Raw genomic sequence first — 23,158 nt, 5'->3', positions numbered from 1 at the left:
AATAGATCATAATATCTTTAGGTAAGATTTGAGAATCAAAGGTTTGAACGACCAAACATGTAGGTTGCCTATCTTAGTTGAATCATACCGGGAAATTCCACATGTAGACATAACTGGGAAATCACTTTTAATATCTTTCAATAATTCGTCCATATTAATGTCCGTATAAACATCTTTAATTCTGTAGTATATATAATGTGATTTTAAAAGTATATCTCACAATTACTTTTTCTTAAGAATATAATGTTCTAGAAACATACTGACTTCTTGGCCTGATTTAAAAGTGATTTTAAGTAAATTCTTGCCTATGACAGTAAATTTACAAGTAGTTATGCCAGATACCTTGACCAAGTAAAATTTTCGACTAATTGACATCAAATGTTTAGTACCTAAGTCTTCAATGATTGACTTCACATATGAAATATATTGCGGAAAAAGGGGAAATATGTACATGTTTCTTCCAGTTGTGTGAAAAGTATATTGTAATGTTTTTTTGACTATATGGTAGAGCAAAAAATGGTACACGGGAGTTTGGACTTTCCCATCATCTTGTATTATAAAAGTTATCCTCTTGAATACAATATATTACAAATAGTACAACTTTCCTCTATCTTTGGAGGTTTCTTGGTAAAGTTTAGAGAAGCCCAATGACGATACGTCTTAGGGCGTATAGGATAGATACCTCTCAATGGCAGGGCGTCTTAAAGAGGTAGAAAAGAGCTCAATAACAAGGCGTCTCAGAGCGTATAGGTAGTGTAGCTCTCAATGATCAGGCGTCTTAGAGAGTTGGTGACTTGATCAACTGGGAGAGGTTGATGTCTCTTGTCGTGTACTCTCCTCTTTTACCCTAAAATGTCAGCTACCTCCGTTGATCTCCGTCATTTACCGACAGTTGAGGATGGTGAACGACATTCTTCTTGGTTATTGTCTTTTGTACAATGTTTGTTTACTTCAAGCATGTGGTGTAGAAATACATGGTTACATCCAACAGGCCCGCTACCAGAGGAGGGCTAGGGGGGCCAGACCACCCCAAACTTTTCGTGGCCGCTCCAGACTTCAATACAAAATGCACAATTCAGACATTTGTAAGAGAATTTTTAATGACTTGGCCCCCTTGACATATTCATGACTCCCTCAAACCTCTGGCTGGTTTCGGGCCTGACATCCAGCATAGTGTGAAGACACGTGGAACCTTACAATATTCTCATTATCATCAGAAATCACACTATTATTTCCCGTATTTGAACCTTTTTGATTTTCAGTATAACCTTCAAATATTGTTGTTAAAATCTCCTACTATTAGTAACTATTTCCAAATGTACTTATACTTCCATAACATCAGAGTTATCAACTTTCCTATAACTAGCATTTGCATTGTTTTCCTCCGCCATCTTGGAAAGAAACACAATTCTCAGGCAACACTTAAAACTGAGTTAACAAGTATTTCAGATTCCTATACACAACATAATTATACGATTTGTGAGGATTAAAAGTTATATATAAAATACAGATGAAATTTGGAATGTTCTCACCCAATAGCAGGAAAATACTTTATCCTGCCTGTGTGATTTTCAACTTTTGGCAACGTTATGCACCTCAGCAAATTAAAGATTGTATATCAATACTCACTTTCCCCTAATACCTATTCCGTCTATCAATACAAAACTCGGTACACACATTCCCTATTTATTATAGTATATTTCGAGATACATTTGGATTTTATGCTTTTACCCGGGGCCACTCCAGAGGGACCAAAGTTGATGTGAGGGACTTCTGGATGGAATTTTCCCGACATTATCTCAATTTTTCCTGTACAAGTACGTTATGGGCCCCAATACATAGCATCTCAGGAAAGCTTGTTTTGTGCTGAAGAGAATGAACTATAAACCATGACTTTCCAATGAATAGTGTTGATGCAATAGCTATTTCACTGGGAGTCTACGATTTTCTTTATACTAACTGAGTTAATGGGCCCAGGGACTTGCTCCGTTGTCCATGGCACCTATTTTTTTGTACATGAACATATCTTTGTTATGTTTATAGAATGGACCATGATGGATTCAGATATCCAGATGACACGTTCGTGTCCGTTCCTTGTAAGTTAACCTATATGGATAAAAATAAATAAATTATATAAAATGCAATGAGCCGATCAGTACGGGACTGTATACCTACTTTTGGGCCACCCTGTGTTTCACTTTTGACTACAATCGGATAAACTAAAATACACGTGTTGATTTGTATTTATTTAATTTTAATTATTTATGTTGAATATAAATTACACATAGAATTCTGAACAGATCTAACGAAGTAAGTACATAAAGTCCAGTGAACATCTTTAAATCACAATATTTTAATATGGAACTATAATGTTATTTCATTATTATGATTTCATTGCTGACTTCGTGGTGGAGGAAACATACAATCAGCTATATTGTTTATTATTTCTAGAAAGAGGCCATATAAGACGGTTATTTCCAAATACAACATAACTCCAGCCTTTATTGCTGCAAAGAAAATGAAAAATTATATTGTTTTGTAAAGTACAATTATTTAATGAGTTCTTAAAATCAACTCTAGACTCAGAATCTTTGAAATAAGGAGAGCAAAACGGTTTCCTATCTGCTGTCTTTATAGAAAGCGCTTCCTCTCTAACAGTAAAGCAAATATTACGAATTCCGTAATGAACAATTTATACGTATATGCAATGGAAATGCATTTAAGAACATCCGTGTACTTACCCATTGCTCTATTCAAACGAAATTAATACTATAGTATATGTGTTTAATATATATATAAATGAAAGTCACTATGTTTGTAACTTAATAACTCTTGAACCACATGACAGATCTGAACATAGATCAGGTTCGGGTCTGGGATATTTTTTTTTATTTCATTTTGAAGCTGTATCTTGACGGGGAGGTGGAAGGGAGATAAATATATAAAAATGATCGAAAATGACAGATATTAGTGCCGAATCCATAGTTTTGGTGGTCGCTGAGATGAATAGTGACACTTCCGATGCCGTTTAAATCCAAATTCAGACCCGCAACTTGGTTACAGGAGGAGGAGATATATAAAATTGATCGAAAGTGGCAGATATTAGTGTCGATTCTATAACTTTTGGGGTCGCTGAGAGGAACAATGTCACTTCCGATGCTATTTAAATCCAAATTCAGACCCCATTAGTACTCCTATGGGGAGGGTGGTGACGTAAAAATAATTGAAAATGATTGATGCCGAATTCATAGCTTTTCGGGCCCCTAAGTTGATTTGTGACAGTTTTGGTGCCTTTATGTCCAAAATGAAACTTATTCTCCCCATGTGAAAACAGATATTCTCATAGTCTCTGCTTAAGACGATCTTAATTTGAAGGCTCCAGCACACTGCAGTATCAGCAGTCGAAAGGCTATGATATTCCAGACAGCACACATTTAACTAGCTGATGTATGATCAAAGATACGGCTCCCAATCATCATTTTCTGCTTTCTAGAAAGGTATTATTTACTCTTAATTTAAATTGATTCGCAATTACCTCAATACTGCATCAACATCATAAAACTTAATCATTTACCACAAATCCAATCGGGGCACATGAAAAAGTCAAGTACATGTATGTAAGTCTTATCCCATTTGTAAACTCTTTGCAGTAAATATTTTGTACTTACTGCACACAAACTATGGAGTCTTCGTAGGCATTTTGTTAATATTCATTCATTTAGCCCCAATGTTACTTCTTACTTCCAGGAAATACCTTATTTTTTCGGGTACATAGTATGAACTTCTGTTACACAATTCTGAAATGCACATGATGCGGTAGAGCAAGTGACACTGCCTTACGGATAATAGTTTTCACTAATTGAGCTGTTAAGTACATATTCCTATACAGTTGGAGCTTTTATCTCTGAAACTGTACACATCCCTTCTTTTGTACTCTACTCGATTATATAGTTTTGAAACAGGATTTTAAAGAACCTATATACGTGTAAGAAGCATTGGAAGAATTATTTCTCCATTTTATTTAAATATTCATTCAGAACAACAGAAAATTATTTCAATATAATAAAGTTGGTTAGTAACTTCTTATCCGTAGTAAAAAAGAAAGACTTCCAAATTATCTAATCTAAGTTAAGAGAATCGAGAACAGGGGTACCACGAAAATTAGCAATAAGCAAAGGAATATTCACAAGTAAATGAAAAAAGAAGAAGAAGAAAATTTTATCTCTGCCGAAGAAGAAATTAAAGCAGGAAATGGGAACCACGATGGAAAAATAAACAATATATATATCTTTGTCAACTTCTTCTACCAATGTAGCCTGTTCTATCCAATTTCGTACGAAAGAAGTGAAGAATTATGGAAATTAAAATAGTAGACCAAATAGAAATTCTACACATATATAAAAAGAGAGAGCGCGAAAGGACTTCTGACATTGAATACATCTATAATGACAATAAAAGGATTAATTTAGAACTTTGTATTGAAAGAAATGAAATGAAATCTTTAAGGTTTATGTTCCACGGTTATGCAGGCTAGACTAAAGGAGACGGTGATGATGTGAAATGAATGAAATGGTGTCATGAAGAAAGTGGGAGGAAACAGAAGAATCCCAAGAAAACCCACGCACACGGTGTTTGTCCACCACAAAGTCCACTAGAAGGGAGGTGGGATCGAACCAAGGAACCGATGTACCAAAGGTGAACGCTCTATCACTGAGCCTCCGTGACCCCTAAACTGATTGAGAACCCTAAGTTGGGAACCACTGTTATATACAACGGATTGGTAAAGTTTTTGCCCTTCTTTTTTATAATTTCAAAAGTAGGCCTATTATGAATAGTAAATCAGGTTACGCAACGTATGGTTTTTTAATACTTTTTAAAATCCAAAATAAAAATGACAAATTTATAGCAGACTAGCAGCGTTCACCCCGCTTCGCTGCGGTCACCCCGGAACGCAATAAACTTTGTTACTTAGATAATTTTTACTTTTTCGCTTTCAAGTGATATGATAAAAACCATAGAAGATTGCAGTAAATGTTAACATTATATCGCCTGTCATTTATGTTAACCCGCCCCGCTTCGCTGCGGTCACCCCCGAACGCAATAAACTTTGTTACTTAGATAATTTTTACTTTTTCGCTTTCAAGTGATATGATAAAAACCATTATAACGCCTGTCATGTATGTTAACCCGCCGAGTGACACGGTCATGCGGGTTGCATATAAATACGTTTATTTTTACCTATGATGAACTAATAACAAAGGATTTGTACGTAATGGACACCTGAATGGTCAATTATCTCAAGACACTGGTAATTGAAAATTAAAGTGATATGATAAAAACCATCTAGGGTCCAAATCCTAATAACCCCCCAAAAATAAAAGAAATTGGTTCAGCCGTATTAGCGTGATGAGCGGACAAAGGATTTGTACGTTCTCTTTTATATATATAGATTATTCAATCTAACATGATTGCATTTACATAAAACAAATAATTTGTTGCCTGCGTGTTTCGTTTGAATATTTATCTAAACACACGAAACAATATAATATACCATACTTCAATTAATCTTTTAAACTATTTCTCAGCATGCTTTTCCAGCTTCATTCTTGCCAACAATGTAAGGATGCTGTATTTTCAACAAGTTCTCGTCCAATTTCTCGCTGTCTTTCAGATCCTTCTTCATAATGCTGCTTTCTTTTCCAAACCTAAGTACTTTCTTCATTCACTGGGCGTCCACATGCGTTTACAATCAGGCCCGTGCTGGCCCACCGGAATACCGGGACATGTCCCGGTGCGCCCTCCGAAGCATCACATTATATATAAAGGTACATTTTTTAATAACAAATTCTTACGGTTATTATTGGCAAAGAACCCATGATAAGTACAGTGCGATCTTTATATAAGACGCCCTTGCGAAAACACATCAAAGATAAACGGTTTCAGTTATTCTTCTGTATGGTACAGTTCTGTACCATGAACACATACTGTTGGTAAAGAACTCATGAAGGGTACAGTGCGCCCTTTGCAAAGGCTCCCTAGCTAAACCACATCAAAGATAAAGGGTTTTATTTTTCTGTATGGCACAGTTCTGTACAATGAATACATACTGTTGGTGAAGAACCCGTGAAGGGTACAGTGCGCCCTTTACGTGAGGCGCCCTTGTCATGTGATTATTCCTGTGTGTTTTAGAGCAGTATTGGAATAATCAGTGCCTATTGTATTTGATTTATTAGTATATATTTAGCTTCATTTTGTTTGACAAAAAAAAAATCTTACAAGAACTAGAAAATGTTTCTCTAATAAAGAAGTTTTCACAGCTTAGCTATTTAAGTTATTAAACATACTTTGGGTCTTAATACATACAATGGCCCCCGTATATATACAGGGTGTAACTTAATTAACATAAACTTCAGGAGGTGACTCATGACACGGATATAAAACGAAAAGTATGCACCAACCTGGGTGTAAAAATGCCTCCTTTTGGCGCCTTGATCACACGAAAATTTGTCGGAAAAATGTAAGAACAGCCATAACTCAAGAATAAAACATAGGATCGAAGTCGGGTAAAAGAGAATGTCCATTATTTTTAGTCGTAGATCCCATTTGTGTACAGTGGCGACGCAAGAGTGCCTCCCAAAGAAACTGGAGTATTCCGTCGACTATTTTATCAAACGTTGAATAAGGGCAATGAACAACAATCAAGTACAAGATTTCAACAATCAAAAGTAGATCTAATAGTACATCGTTCAAATTAGAACACTTAGAATTCGAAAGAAAGAGGTATACACATGTGTGATTGATCTATTTCGTCTCAGCACAAAAATAAACTCTCGGGACAATAATATAAACGAAAAGAATTCTTTAACGTATCACAGTTATATCTTCTAGGCTATTAATAAGGGGATGATAAATGGACAGCTTTCTGTCCTAGTTACAAGTGTGTGAAAATGAAAAAAAAAAAAATTGATCCAGATTAGGTTTAAAAAGATCGTGCATAGGACAGTCAGGTGGTATGTAAAGAGACATAACATGTAGGCTATTCAAAAATGCAAAGATCACATGTGATCAACGAGTGTACAGGGAATTTTCCAGATACATATTGGGCGAAAGTAAGCTGCATTAAAGGATTGCCTCCTCGTAATATGTAATTCCGTGGAATATGATACTTCTGTGCACAGAAGCAACAAAAATTGATGAAACACGAGATTTTGTACACGTTGCATAATGATACTAAGAAATGCGCTGGAACAGTATACTTAACTTATCCATTAGGTAAACCTTCTTCCAGGGATACTTTCGAGGGGCTTTTCCCCTCTCTTGGAGTTGAAAAAATGCCCTTTAATCCTGACCTACGAAAAACTACATTCCTGTTGTGAATATACCAAAATAGTGTCGTAGTGAGCCCACTTATATTTTGATTTTGTCACTGGTGTAACAATTTTTTAGAAGAAAATTGTTTCTAGAAGAAAACACATGCAACAACTGGTGGAAAAGATTCTTTCGACGTTCTCTATGTACTTTGGAGGTGGATGAAATACCAACACGGAGGAAAGAGAATGTGTACTTTTGCTTAGACGTAGCAGCACTTACGGAATTATCGTCCCTTATATGCCACTTGCAAGTTGCTCGCGGAAGGCTGTATTGCAGTTTTGATGTGGATGGCGTAAATTAGCGTGGCTGTGTTATAGTAGGCATCTGACACAACTTGTGAGTAATATACAGTGTCCGATGCTCTGATGTTACGTGTAGAATTGCTGTATAACAGGATAGGAAGTGTTGCGTCCGACGGTAGAGTGTAGTGTCCAGGTATTCACGTCGTGTAAAACTGTAGACGTTGGTGTTTAAGTAATGTGCATGCGCAATGGCAGATTACCCTGTTCATGAGCTAGCAGATATATGCACCTCATTTATGGAAAGATAAGGGGAAATATCCCAGAGGCAAGGGATTTATATCGTAACCGTCGCCCTCATAGGAGAGTAACATTCCCTGTGTTTTTTCCACGCCTCCATATTCGCCTTCGGGAGATAGAGTCTCTTCAATTTCCCCTTATAAAATCGGAGGAAATTGCACCGTGTGGACAGTTGAATTTAAACACAGCGTACTGGGAATTATCAAAAATCTTCCTGAAACTAGCAGTAGCCATGTGTAGGGCGTAAAAAACTAGTGAACGATCAGCATAGAGATTTAAGAGTGAGCGCGCGGCGCAGTAGGGTGAATAATTTTGTGGTAGGACCTTATTTATTACCGGCCTGCCTGTGTGGGAGTACGTATCTTTATTTTTATGTAATGTTCTCCGAAAATTGTTAGATCATGTGTCCTTGAACATAAGACAGTAGATGTGATTCCAGCATGACAGTGCACCTGCACATTTTGATGTGTATATGCAGACCTACTTAAAGGAAACATTCCCAGATAGTTGGATTGGGAGAGATTGACCTGTGTTATGACCACCTCTTTCACACTACCTCACGCCCCGTGATCTCTTATTTGGGGCATTATGAAACGCCTTTTGTATTCAACACTAGCCACGACAGCCGAAGAACTTGTTGCTCGAGTTAACATAGCTGCGACATTCAACTCCGAAATTTCAGGTGTTTTTGACCGCACGCGGAATAATTTGCTTCGGCAATGTCATCTTTGCAATGCGGTCAACGATTGAAAATATCAGACTGTGAACTGTTATTCTTAACAGCTGTTTCGTGTACACATACGTTTGATAAAAGATGTTTGATAAAATACTCCAAGGAATACTCCAGTTTCTTTGGGAGTCGCCCTTGCACCGCCACTGCACTACATCCGATTGTACACTAATGGAATCTACGACTAAAAATAATGGACATTCTCTTTTGCACGATTTCGATCTGACATTTTGTTCTCGAGTATGGCTGCTGTTGCATTTTCTCGAAAATTTTCGGGTGGTCATAGCTCAGAGGCATTTCTACACCCAGGTTGGTCTATACTTTTCGTTTTATCTCCGTTGTCAGGAATCACCTCCCGACGTTCAGTATATTAATTAAGACGACACCTCCCGACGACACAATATATATATATACAGTATATATATATATATATATATATATATATATATATATATATATATATATATATATATATATATATATATATATTCACGTTTGTATGGGCGCCCTTTTGATAGACTTGTCCACCGCCTTCGTCAGTAACCTAGCACGGGCATGTTTACAACTCATTTGAACCATCTCGGTATGGATTTACAAAAGTCTCACTTAAATACATAGAACAATACTAGAGTTCTAACACAATTAAAAATTAACAAAATACGTATTTTGTTTCACTTGTGGTAGCCTTATTCGCAAAGAAAGTTGTATTTCATATTAAGCACCGAATATTGTGTTCATTCTATACTTTCAAAGAGAACTGTTGAATCCCATCTAATCCAATTAACTTCCTAAGTCCTTTGTATGAGCCCAGGCACGGCAGCTATATTCATAAATTTCTTCTTATTTTCGTATTCCAAAATTATTAAAGTGCAAGTCTGAACTTTGACATAGGGGGTTCCATTATTACTGTTGTCATCGTAGCTAGAATTTGCCAAAACGTATCCCCTATTGGAGGCGTCTCTAATTTTCGTGGCTCACTTCTTAAAGCAAGCGTTTCCTTATGGACAACCACCACTACAGCAACACAACAATCTTTTCCACCATGGTCTTTTTTTTTTTTTTTTTTTTTTTCTAGCGTGAACTTAAGCTCTCTGTACTGGAATTAAAGATTATTCCATCAAATTCAGGTTCTGTGATGTCGCTCAGGAAATCATCTTCTGATAGTTCGTTAATATGATCATCTGAGCCAACGGTAGTAAGAGAATTGTTTGAGTGAATCCCTGCATACACAAGCTTCTTACACTCAAAAATGTCAAATTTCTGTTCTTTTCCTTCATTATTTTCTATCTTCATATTCCAAGAAGAGCCACTCGGTATGTCGTTCCGGGAAGTGGAAAACTGATCAAATTCTATTATTTGCATTGAGGTGTCCTTATGTAGCTCACAAAATGTGCGGAGATCGGTTCTCACACTAACGTACGGAAGAATTCCCTTAAACTTCATGTCTTCAAGCGAAAACCAGAATACGACAAAACATGTTAAAGTATATATGAATAATGGTCTTACAACTTCCTCATCGAAGCGATATGTACATACAAAGTTGTCGTTGTTGTCATAGCTTTGGTATTCTCTGCATCTTCGCTCACAGCTTATTGTCAAGGTTGCTTCGTCAATGTAAGGAAACGATTGCTTGAATTTTGCAAGAAAAGTTCTGTCATCTTTTTCTTTTTACGGACAAGTGTCAATGTACGTCTGCTTCAAAGATCATTCAGCGCTGCACTGAATTTTCATGCTCTTAGTAACGATAACAGTGAGCACAAGAATAGAAACTTTAATTCTATCAACAATGATTTACATACAATATTTTATGTTAGACATAAAAAATTAAACCAACAATATTTACATATTGAAGATAGATCAATACAAAATATATGTTTGTGTATGAGTGTTCTATCGAGGGAAAATTTTGTAACATTTGCCGAGCGGGGCCAGGCGGAGTATTAGAAAACACAGAGCGCCTAATGTAAAAAAGTCAGTTTGTTTCTCAGTAATTTGATTCTACGAGAAAGTAGAAGTTAGTGACTTTAGGTCAAAGGATAGCTTAGAAATTAGGATCAGAAATTCCACGTATATAGAAACTAAGAAATGAGTATTTTACCTTTTTATATTAAAAGCTTGCCTTCGGCTAGCTGGAGGCTCTGCCCCCAAACTTCTACATTTTCATCAACAGTGAATTTTCTGCATTTGCTATTAATATTTTCTGAATTTGGCCAGGTGGAGGCTTCAGTCCCAGATCCCCGCCTTTGCTCGGCCTACGGCCACGCACCTCTTAAACCTACAATTCTACCAAATTTTAAGTTTCTTTTCCTATTTCAACTATCTAAACGGCAAGATTTTGTTTCCCAAGAAAACTCCCATTTAAATAACATGGGAATTTCTTCATTCCCTTTTAGAACTCTTAAAAACTTAAAAAATATTCATTTTTGGCAATTTTGCTATCGGTTAGTCTCAGAAGGCTACAATAATGCAATTTTTGTATGATATACTTTGGTTAATGCTAACGAAAACGTACAAGCATACCGAATTTCAAATTTTTATTCCAATTGCAAGTACCTAAAATATGAGATTATAGGTCCAGAAAAAGGTCCATTTAAATAACATGGGGAATCTCTTTATCTCCCCTTTAGACCCCCTAAAAATTAAAAATATTCACTTTCGGCAAATTTTCCTGTGGGTTAGGGAGTCCCGGAAAGCTACAATCATGTCAAATTTAATCATTGTAGCCCTATTGGAAATGCCCAATAATTTTGGAGTGTAAAAAGTGTCCCATATAAATAACATGGGGAAGATTTTCAATTGTCCATAAAACCACTCTAAAGTTGAAAAGTTTTATCTTTACTGATTTACTTAGGTAAAGCTAACGAAAGTGTACAAGCATACCAGATTTCAAGTTTTTATTCCAATTCCAAGTACCTAAAACATGAGATTGTAGGTTCAGAAAAAGACACATTTAAATAACACGGGGCCTATGCCCTCCTTTAGACCCCCTAAAAATTAAAAATATTCACTTTTGGCAATTTTACTGTCGGTTAATCCGAGAAAGCTACAATCATGTCAAATTTCAACTTCCACATCAACCGGAAGTACTCCTTTAATTTATGTCAGTTCATGTAGTTTTATATATAGTCAGGATTAGGATATATATACACTTGATATTGATGTTAGAACCAAGCAATTTGATTCAGATTTGTCCTTACTACTTTAAATTCTGGCTAAATTTATTGCATATATAAATACGTTTTAACCATAACTCCATTACTAAAATTAAAAACTGTTGAAAATATTGTAATATTAATTCAAAAGGACATATACATCACTAAATACTAATATTGAAATTACTCATCAATTGGTTCTCGTAAAATACTTACTTATGACGATGAAGGCTAATTTGAACAGAAGAATTGCAATCCAGCTGCAGCAGATAGCGTAATGGAAGGAATCAATTTGGTCTCCGATACTGTTTGACCACTTCGCCTTCTTCAAAGATAGAAGAGTAACTATTGCTCTGATCCACGGATTTTTCTGCAAATAATTTTTAAAAACCAATACGATTAGTAATAATAAAAAGTTAATTTCTTAATAAATGTATAATTCAATACGTTTTTTGAAACGTGTTTCGGAATAAAGTGCAAAACTTGTTTAGGTTTTCTATGTTACCCGCTTGTACGAGATTAGATTCAGCTTTGAACATCATTCTCATTTCCCGTTTAAAGATCCTTAAGGGTTCTTGCTAACCTCAATCCCACTTTTTTGAGTTTGATATGTATGTTTGAAGATATGTTTACGAGTACATCAAGAATCGTTTTTCATGTTATGATGAGATTTTCATTAAGCAAATAACCTATTTCCAAGGCAAGAAATAGGTTAGCTCATCTTACGTATAAAATATCTAAAAAAAATTAGCTATTAATGAATTAATTAAAAAAACATAATTCCTGCAAAGGCTGATGGGAAAATATCTTAAAATATGTGGCAACCAGATAATCTACAAAGTAATGTGAATTGCATGTAACCAAGGGGTTGATAGCATCTTTGTCAAGACCTACCAATCTGCGCTTCGTATGTTTATCATTCAGCTCTAGGCCCTGGTTGCTGTCTTTGATTTCCTTTATAACGTACTCCAGAATAAAGCTGAATAATAATGGCGATAACGTATCTCCTTGTTTTAGGCCATTATCGACGTGAAAGCTCGCGAACGAGAATTCCGTTCCAACGTATGGATAAATTTCTAACTGCGCATTTTATGAAGATATTTTTAAACATACCTGTCCATGGAGTAACGAAAAATATAATCTTTAATTGGTGATCTCTTCAGTGGCGCATATACAAATATTCACCCTTAGATACATTTCTAATAACTCTTTATGTACTTTGAGGATGCTGAATCCAGTGAAACTATTTTAGAACATGTCCGTTCATGGAGTTCCGAGAAAAGTGACCTCAAATTTGAGTTCTTATCCCAATAGTAAAATTACCCACTCTTCGATACAATTACCAATTTTATACAAATTTTATGGTTGCTGAATGCAATGGAACTGTTTTAAAAATATCCTCATCTATCAGCTGCCTAGAAAACTGTTTTCAACTTTGAAATATAAATAAATCTAAATATCCCAAATTTGAAGTAGTGTTTCTTGTAATTCCAAGAAAGGATACGGTTAGATTCGTTATCCACTGCTTGATATAAAAAGCGCAATTAGTTATTTATCCAATCTTTTTACTAGTGATATGATCGTTAGTCCCTTACACTTATAATTTTCTTTCTGCATCTCCAGTTCCATTACAGCGACTTGTTTACCCGTGAGTTTGAAGCGTATGTAACTACTGATGATAAATATTAAGTGCAAATGTTAACTTAATTCTATTTAGATCACTTAGATTAGACTAAAATTGTTTAATAAAGTAAATACATCATCGTACCATTACGAAGAGTCAAGGAGAATAGTGAAAATCAAGATTTTACACTAAAAGGTTTACAGAAGTGTTTTACGTCAATACATCATTTTTATTTTACAATGTGATACGGATACTTGGTTAGAAGGATCTCGAATTGGAAATGTATACAAGTTACGCAAAATTTGTGCGAACATCTTTAGACAAGTTTTTTTTTATACATAAAAGATTAAAAACCATTCAAATCTACTAAAAGTGTTCATATTTGAAAGGCAAACCGTAATGTCATGTCGTTAATTTTGCCGGGATGGGTAACTAATCCAGCATAGGCATTACTCAAGACAATCTAGACAGGAGAATAAAATTAAGAAAGTTTTTCCTTAACTTTTTAAAAATTTTGTTTACTTGTAAAAAGGAGCAATGAAAGTAATCAATTATGCATTTAGTTCAACGGCAACTATTATGCCTTCCATGCTAAAGATGTTGCCTATTGAAGAATTACTGGACTGAAATCTAGTAGGGAATGAGAGAATACAAAAAAAAAAAAAAAAAAAAACGGTTTTGAATATCATAAACTCATATAGTATGAAATCGAAATAGAATCTCATTGGATTAATGATTAGTGCTCAGCAACAAATCCATTCCCGCCTTAACACTTGGGATACAATAGAGGAGACAATTTCCTCATAAGCAACACTTACTTTTTCTTCAGTTATAAGGTAATAAGGTTGTTTAGTAGTTTTGGGGATGTTTATTTAAGTTCAGAATGTGATATATTTAGCGCTGAAACGAGAAATGTGCTGTTGTTTTTTAAGCTCTTCAACAACATAATGTATTAATAATAAATTTCTAGAAACTCTCTCTAAATCTAACTTAAATAAAACTATTAAGTTTAAATTATATACTTACAAGAAGTCTATGCGTCAGAGCCAATGTCAAAGTTGCCAGCACAAATGAAATAATTAACAAAGTTTTGTTATCTAACATCCAATCTGTTGAGAAAACAACAGAAGAAATTCAAAGCAAATTGACCTTTAAAAAAGGAAGAAAAGTACGGTATGTTCAAATTTATAATGAAAAAACAGACTAAATTTTATTCACAAAATATACGTAGTACGAGTGTTTTCATTATAATGTATTCGTAAAATGTAAAATTATAGTGTTTTCGGTATTCGTAAAATGTAATTAATTCTAAGGAAACCATTCTTATATATTAACTGTTCTTTCGTACGACCATAGTTTTCATTAATTTTTTGAAGTATATAGCCCATAAGAAAGCAATGCTGAAATTCCCTATGCCGTTATGTGTTGTAAAAAGCTTCTTTTTTTCTTTTCACATTTTTATAAAATGGAATGTTCTCTTTCAGATTCTGACGTCACCTTAGCGTTTTTGGCCAATTTCCAGTATGGCATTACTATTTCATCTATCTAATCTGCTTATTAAATATGATGGATAAGTTAAAATCTCTGTAACTCAATAATCATACAGAGTAGGAAGGCAATTTTTGCCAGGCTACACGCAATCAGAGCAAACTTCCAGCTATTTGGTGGCCATTGCTGGAATGATGACGTAACAATTTTGAAGAAATTTTGATTTAAAAATGAACTTTAATACCCTTTACGAACATAACTTTTAAGTCTACAGGTATATAGGGTATAATGTACCATTACAGTCGTGTAATGAAATTTTTGTTTGGAGGAGCCCAATATTTTTTGAACGTACTGTACTATACGATTTTTCAAAATATATTTTTCGGTCCATGTAGTAAATTCATTTGATCTTTATTTAAATCAAAATCAATGGGGAAGCTTTGAATAATCCAGTAGGAACTATATTTCGGGGAATAATATCTTTATTTATGCATTATTTTAATGTAAATCCTATATATGGGAATTTCAAATGGATGATTATTGACGTTATATACTTTAATGCTATACGAAAACATAGGCCCGCAATTGGACAGAAATTCTTGAAATTATCCACTAATCTGATATTTGGCAGAATAATTCAGACCCCTTCATCCCTCTGAGATGCCAATATCCTCCCAAAATCCGGTTTCATCCAGTTTTTATCATTTTCTATTCGCTTTACATTTCTTCCGCCGCCAAAACTCTTTGTTCAGATTGGGACTATTTCCGACGATCTCGTATTAAGGCGCGATTATTCTCATTCTCTGCTTGGGACATAACTGAACCAGACCACGTCTGTTTTCGCTTACGAAATATTCGGGATTTTCGGATAGAAACGTAGTAAATCCAGGTAAAATTAGTAATATTTAAGAAATGAACCATCCAGGAAGCTTTTGAGAGTCGAAGCTTATTGAAATTCCATAAAAAAACAGTTAAAAAGATTGGCGCGATATGGAATCTCAAGTTAAGGACGCCATGATGGCATCTATAAGTTACTGTGGACAGGAACAGCGTCAAACAGCTTCGATTTTTGAGTCGTGACTATTCAAGATTTAAGAATCAGTGATTCAAACATTTAGATTATCCTTTCCAAATTCATGTAGGGTACGATATAGTTCTGTGTATATAGCTTATGTGATTGTTTTCTCTATATGGCAGTATATGATTTTACTGTAGTTAGGAGGATTCTCATTATGTCAGCGTAAACGTTAACAGGGACTCTCATTTATTCCTTAGTTGATCACAGCTTCCGAAGGGATGGCTTGAACGAATTTTGTTATTGTTCTTTTCCCTTCAGAAAAGGGGCCCTTACCATTAGTAGTTTTAATATGTCCTTCCTGGGGTATTAAAAGTATTTGGAAAACCATGATTTAATTAGTAGTAGGGCCATTGGGCTCTAATTATTTCGTTTCTTTTTCCTCAGTTTATTAGAGGCGATTTAGAATGGTAAAAACATTGATTCATTTTGGAGTACATATAGTAAATTCGTGTGATAACATGATTTAACATATATAGTAATGTGTATTGATGTTTGTTTTCTTAGCTTATGTGGTATGTAGCGTGCACGTGTGTGCATAATTTAGTATTTTGACCGTAGTAATATGTGATTGAGAGTATGTTTTATCTAGTTACGGACAGTGTATTGTTGATCATTGATTATTCATCTCCTTTAACCCCTTGTTGGAAGTACAACGATACATAAATATAACTCATAGTTAACTGTGTACCGTAATTACGTAATATGTTGCTCATATTTAACGATAATAGTGCAAAACGTGATTAATAGTGCAAAGGTTGTTTTCATACTACTAATGCCGTCTCGTCCTAGTTGGGAATTATTCGCCGCTAGTGTTTTGTTGCTCCAATAGTTGGCATTTATTCCGAAGTTGGGCGTCCGCTTTCGCCACGTTTTTTTCGCTGCTATCTCCTTTCCACACTTTCTGCAATTTGTTATTAGGTTCATTAATCCATGCTCTTCACAAACTTTTAAAAGATTTTGCTCGTTATCAACGTATTGCTTCACAAATGTTAAAACTGTTAGTTCATTGGCCTTGTACATGCGCCATGTTGGTAACATAAATGCTCGTTTCTTTCCCACAATTCAACTGTTCGGTTACCTTGCGCCAAGTAGTTCCCTCCGCTCGCCGTATAGTCCCACGTTTATAACCGTTTATAACAAATACACAGATTTTTCGAGACCCTTATATATTATCAAACACACAAACGATCAAATTATCCATATCTTTCCTGTAAATTTTAAAAATGTTGGTGGAAACGGACGCCCAACTTTGGAATTTAACCCCAATAGTTAGTGGACTGGTCAACTCGGAAATGACACTTCTTTTACTGTAAATGATGAGTAAATATTAGTTCTGGCCCACAAGAGTGGGTATCTGGATAACACACATTGCAAATTAACTTTTCGGAAAAGCATGATCATTTATATAACCTAGTAATCAAATTATTAATAATATTAAACTTCGCGTTTCCACTTAACTCGAAGTTTGTCTTTATAGCATTATTTTTGTTGCCAGGCTGCAGTTACGAATCCTCTTTTTTTCTGTTGCTAGAAAGATCGCATTGTTGACATTTTTCTAACATATAATTGCATGTAGTTGGGAATATTGAGTATATTGCATACAAAATAATTCAAAGCCGTGAAGTGGAAACTACCATAGTTTTCAGTGAAAGAAATTCGTACCACTTCATGTAAAATCACATGTGTTACTTAATGTACTATAAGAATTTGCTGATTTTAAAAAAGATAGTAAGACTGCTTTGAACAGTCTCAGGCGTATTGATATAGTATAGGGTGTCTGAAAATAAATCAACGTTTAAAGAAAAACATATAAATGCATAAGTGAGTGATGATAATATAAATGTAGATGTGTATGCTAGAAAGTACGAATAAACAATAGGACACCCATGTACATACGTGCCCAGTGGTAAAGGTTGTTACAAGATATTGATTATATATATATATATATATATATATATATATATATATATATATATATATATATATATATATATATATATATATATATATATATATATATGTTAGTACATTAATTATTAAGCCAGGATATTTGTGTGAGAATAGTGTGTTACGTAAAAATGATGGATGATATTTTCACTTCGTGGCTTGACATTCAATAGTAAACATACCAGTTAACTGATCAACCAGCCTGAGAATACGAATAATAGTCATATAACAAATGGTTCGGGATTTTTCCAGTTAATTAGAAAATAGAATAACCGTTTACCGAATTGATACAATTTAAAAATACTCGTTCAGTTTATTTTTGCGATCCCACTCTGCAACTTTAATTTTTCCACGTCACCTGATTAAGCTAAGTTCACTACTGTCCGCAGAGGTAACGAAGTGGATAGGATCGAATAATATAGAAAATTTGTTACAGTAGAATCTCGTATTACCCTATTAGGACGTCGAAAATTCCCTATTTCCGTGAATTTTCATTTCTCCTACTTCTAGTAGATATAGTGTTTTGAAATTAGTTGACGCCTCAAGATGTAGCAAATCTTGCGTACTGGGAGCGACTAGTAATATTTGGCAGACAACTTACTAGTACAAAATTTAGTTTATTTATATTCTTTTAAATTTGGCAAATCCCTGTTAGGATTTCTTTTGTTTTATTGACTTTAGTTTTCCATACTTTACTCGGAACTTTTCTGTTTCTGAGGGGTCGGATATTTTTTATTTGGAAGTTGTAAATTAGAGACCACACTCACACTTCCGGTACGGCCGGGGTCTCCAATGGCGATTGACCGGATACAGTGAGAAGTGGGATTTCCCTAAGACCTTTGTCTTTATGAAAATCCCATTGAAGACACGGACTCGTCACGCACTTGGAGATATTTATCTTAGGCTACGTATTTAGTAGGCCAACCCTTTTCGGCATACAAGCATATTTGGCTGTGAATTGTTGTATGTCGAAATTCGACCACTTATCTTTGTAATTTTAGTGTCCTCGCTTATTCCTTTGACGCCGCTTTTCTCCTTTTCTCTTCTCTATCTATCCCTGTATTCTCTTCTTCGAGATTTTTAAAAAGATTTTTCAACCTTCCCCTCCCCGTTTTGAGTTTGACAAATAGCAACTGTTTAACGTATATCATTTGAACTTGATTTACCAACTGAGATGTCGCGAAACACGATTCATGGAGGTATTCGTTGGTGTGGAAGTTAAGGGAATGACTTACCATCATATTTCGACCCACTGCAATAGTGGGCGATGATTCAGTACACGATACATTTTTTATTGTTCGTTCAGAATGCTTACGGATGATTAGTCCTATTCTAGTTTTGTTCCAATGGTAATCACAAATGAAAATGTTCTGGGCACAAAACTAGTGTTAACATTTCAGAATCATATACTTATACATATTGTGTGCTCACGTGCCTGTTATGGTAGTTAAATGTCTCCCAGTTTAAATAAAATATTTGAGAATACTAATTTTATCATTATGTGCGATATGTCGGATTTCTTTATGTAAAATGTTGTAAGCTACGAACTCAATTTGTCGGGGTTATTAATTTGAAAGATTAAATAATATATATATATATATATATATATATATATATATATATATATATATATATATATATATATATATATATATATATATATATGTGTGTGTGTGTGTGTGTGTGTGTGTGTGTGTGTTGAAATATGAATATGTGTGGAACACGAATATAATATTGGAGTAAAATGTATAATATTGAATTGAGCAAATAAATATGTGTAAAGGGTCTTAGTACCTTACCCCGAACGGTTCCTGGTTGTCATAGTTACAAAGTATCAGATAAATATAAAATATAAATGTTAGAAAATACCGCTGTATGTTAGATATTCTCTTCGAACCTTGTAATGTTATTAAGTAATATATGTATCAACTAACATTGTTTGTAATAAACTAACTGCATGTAGCATGGGATTTAGGCAGGTCATCGTAACCCTAATATGTTCTTAATCAATCCTCAAATTAGTGAATGGAAATCCTTCCGTAGAACTACATTTCGATTATCATCCCTCCCATACGAATCCTCAAATTTCACCAGTGTTCCCACTTCAGTAGTTGTCTTTACAATACAAAAAATAACAGTACTTCTGAACTTGGAAAATTCTCTTTTATATATATATATATATATATATATATATATATATATATATATATATATATATATATATATATATATATATATATAAATCAACGATAAATATGTGTAATTAGTAGTACAAAGCGATATTTATTGAGAGATAGCAAATGTGATAGTAAGCTAATGACAGAATAAGTAACATAGACATCGTGATGCGAGTGACGAGACTCTGATTTTTTTCTTCACCCCAGAAATGGGAGAAGTGTATTGATAAATATTTTTACCAACCGAACACGTGTTGTTATGATTGACATATATACATCCTAACGTGTGGATATAAGAAGTGCAAAAAGTAAAACGTGTGGACACCAGAAAAGTGTGCTTCAACAATATGCATAATATTATAGCTAATCTGAAAGTACGAGATAGGACCCATTTAAAATTACTTTCAAAATACTCATAAATAAGATAAAGACTCATTACTAACCCTCATTATTTTTTCTTTCCATTCATCATATTGTATACTATATTTATGCACGAATCTATATCATTTTTACCAAAATTTAAATATTTTTCTAAGCTGTCTGTATATATTTATACAGTTCGCGCGGAAAGTATTGACGCCTAAAGCTTAGAGTCAATATTTTCCGCGTTTTTACACACCATCCGCGCATTTCTTTAATGTCACCGCAGAAAGTATTGTTGCTCGCTGGCAGGAACGACACATCTGTAGTCTCTTTCTTTCTTTGTAGTAACAACGTTCAACTTGCTCTGGTGGGTCGGTGGGGTTACTTGAAGTGAGCACGTGCTCTTGGTATTTCTTGTAACTTTGTTGCTGCAATGTGTGTGTTGTGATCTCATTTCTTTGTGACAAGATGCCTTACTACACGTTGAAGCCTGATGAAAGTGATGCGGTGATTGCCCTGTTTAATGCTGGTAAAAATTTCAAAGATATCTCTAGGTAAACGAGCTTGAAGCTGAGAACAGTATAACGTTTGGTGAAATTCTTTAAGGATTAAGGAGAAGTCAAAATGCTCCGTCCAAGACCAAAGATTTATAGACCTAGGAAACTGTCTCAAAGAACGCTAGAGATCATGAAAAGGCAGCTGAAGAAGCAACCTTCGTTAACAGCTAGTGAATTAATGAAAACAATCCTGCATTGCTTGGGAATATGTCCATTCGGACAATGCAGCAGAAAATTCATGACGATTTAGGGTAACGAAGTTACAGAGCTCGCCGAAAACCCCTTCTTGCACAGAATCATCGTAAGAAAAGACTGGCTTTCTGTAATAAATATGGTACCTGGACTGTAAATGACTGAAAAAAAAAGTGTTATGGATTGATGAAGCCACGTTTTTTTGTTAGTGGCACTGGTTGTCAACGAATGTACTATCCTCACAGTGCTGATCAAACCTTTCTTCAGTGTATTTGTCCATCTGTAAAAACCATGCCAGTATCATAGTCTGTTATTCCTTTAGTTATAGTGGTGTAAGAAGGTTAGTTATCGACCCTAGAAACCAGACTATGAATCAGTTTGTCTATTTTGAGCTATTAAACGATGCATTGGAATCGTCCTTTGCAAAAAGTGAAGCATTATTTTTATGAAAGATGAAGCTCCTCGTCATACAGCCAAAAATGTGGTATCTTGGCTTAAAGATGTTTGTGATACATTTTTTGAAGATTTCCAAGGGCAGAGTCCAGACTTAAACCCCATAGAAAATCTATGGTATATCATAAAGAGACGCTTACAGGGTATGGACATCTCTACATTGTGTCTGTTGGAAGCTGCCATCAGAGAGGATTGGGACAATTTACCACTTGTTATCCGCCAAAATGTCGCCTTGAGTCTTCCAGAATGACTGAAAACATGCAAGAGGAAAGAAGGTTAACAAAATACTGACTAAATTTTATTTTGTGTTCTGTTCGGCGTCTTTTTATTTGAGGTTCTAGCTTTCACTTGTGTCAATACTTTCCTATATATATATATATATATATATATATATATATATATATATATATATATATATATATATATATATATATATATATATATGTGTGTGTGTGTGTGTGTGTGTGTGTGTGTGAATGAATGATAAATTTAGTTTTTAAGTGGTAGTATTTACTATTGATTTACCGTGATAGTGTTCATAAAAGGTGTGTAATAGCATATTATATGTATTGTGTATGACGGAGGTCATGAAAGGTAACCTATTCTTGAGTAGTTTAAATCGGCTTTAGGAGAAAAGCCAAAATAACAGAATGAGCCAGAATAACGACAGTCTTCTCAGACATATCAAAACTTCTGTTTGTGGAAAATATACAATTTGGTTCCTTTTTTTTTCTTTGGCTGATTCAAATGTGTTCGATCTCCATTACGAGTACAAAAATTCACATACTGGATAAAGGTTTTTTAACACTTAGAAATAATAGACAGACAATTAAATTAAAACTTCTCATCGCCTGGGCTGTGTTAGGGCAACTCCCACTTGTGCAGTTGTCTGGATCCAGGTCGGGATATTATGAGGGAATATGTGTCTCTTCGGGATGGTTCACCCGAGCCGAGCCGATCTGATCTCGTTATAAACATCTCTTGTGGTCTCGTTATCAAGAGAGATGAGATGCGAGCAGTGTTCCCAATCGTGAGCAGCACTAAAAGTATTCCATATTACGGCTCACATTTCTCATGGCTTTCGCTTTTCAGTGTGATCAGGCCATGATTTTAAAACTAGATAAAACGAGCTGAACGAGCGAGCCATTTATCAAACTCAACTCGACGTCAAAAACAGTGAATCGGCTCGGAACTCCACTTGAGCTTTGACTCGACTCGAAACTTGACTTAAATTCGAGCCGAATCGAGTTTTAGCTCGACTCGTGTCCATCCCTATGCGTTAGAAAAATGCCTGCTTATTATTATTCTGCAAAACTAATTATATAATAATAACAATGTTGTTATGTAAAGGTGTCTACAGAATATAGACAAGCATTATACTACAAACAGGAAAATGAGAACACATTAACTGGGGTGAATCAAAACATGCCAATAACTCTAAAATCGATATATGCTTTATAAAGCTAGTTTCAAACTCTGAATGAACG

General features: G+C 34.7%; 1 protein-coding gene across 1 annotated transcript; it reads right to left on the bottom strand.

Moving 5' to 3' along the window:
* Window positions 1–2,248: 2,248 nt before the first annotated feature.
* LOC145663680 (uncharacterized) lies at window positions 2,249–14,532 on the bottom strand. The gene is made up of 3 exons (XM_081729776.1): window positions 14,443–14,532; window positions 12,009–12,162; window positions 2,249–2,507 (listed from the first exon to the last, which is right to left on the bottom strand). The coding sequence occupies exons 1-3, from the start codon at window positions 14,518–14,520 to the stop codon at window positions 2,392–2,394; spliced, it is 348 nt and encodes a 115-aa protein (XP_081585902.1). The 5' UTR covers window positions 14,521–14,532; the 3' UTR covers window positions 2,249–2,391.
* Window positions 14,533–23,158: the final 8,626 nt, after the last annotated feature.

Source organism: Thermobia domestica, chromosome 11, assembly GCF_964235325.1.
Source record: "Thermobia domestica chromosome 11, izTheDome1.hap1.1, whole genome shotgun sequence".
In the NCBI taxonomy this organism is placed as follows: Eukaryota; Metazoa; Arthropoda; class Insecta; order Zygentoma; family Lepismatidae; genus Thermobia; species Thermobia domestica.
The sequence above is the reverse complement of the archived record's forward strand: the minus strand, read 5'-3'. Positions and strand labels throughout refer to the sequence as shown.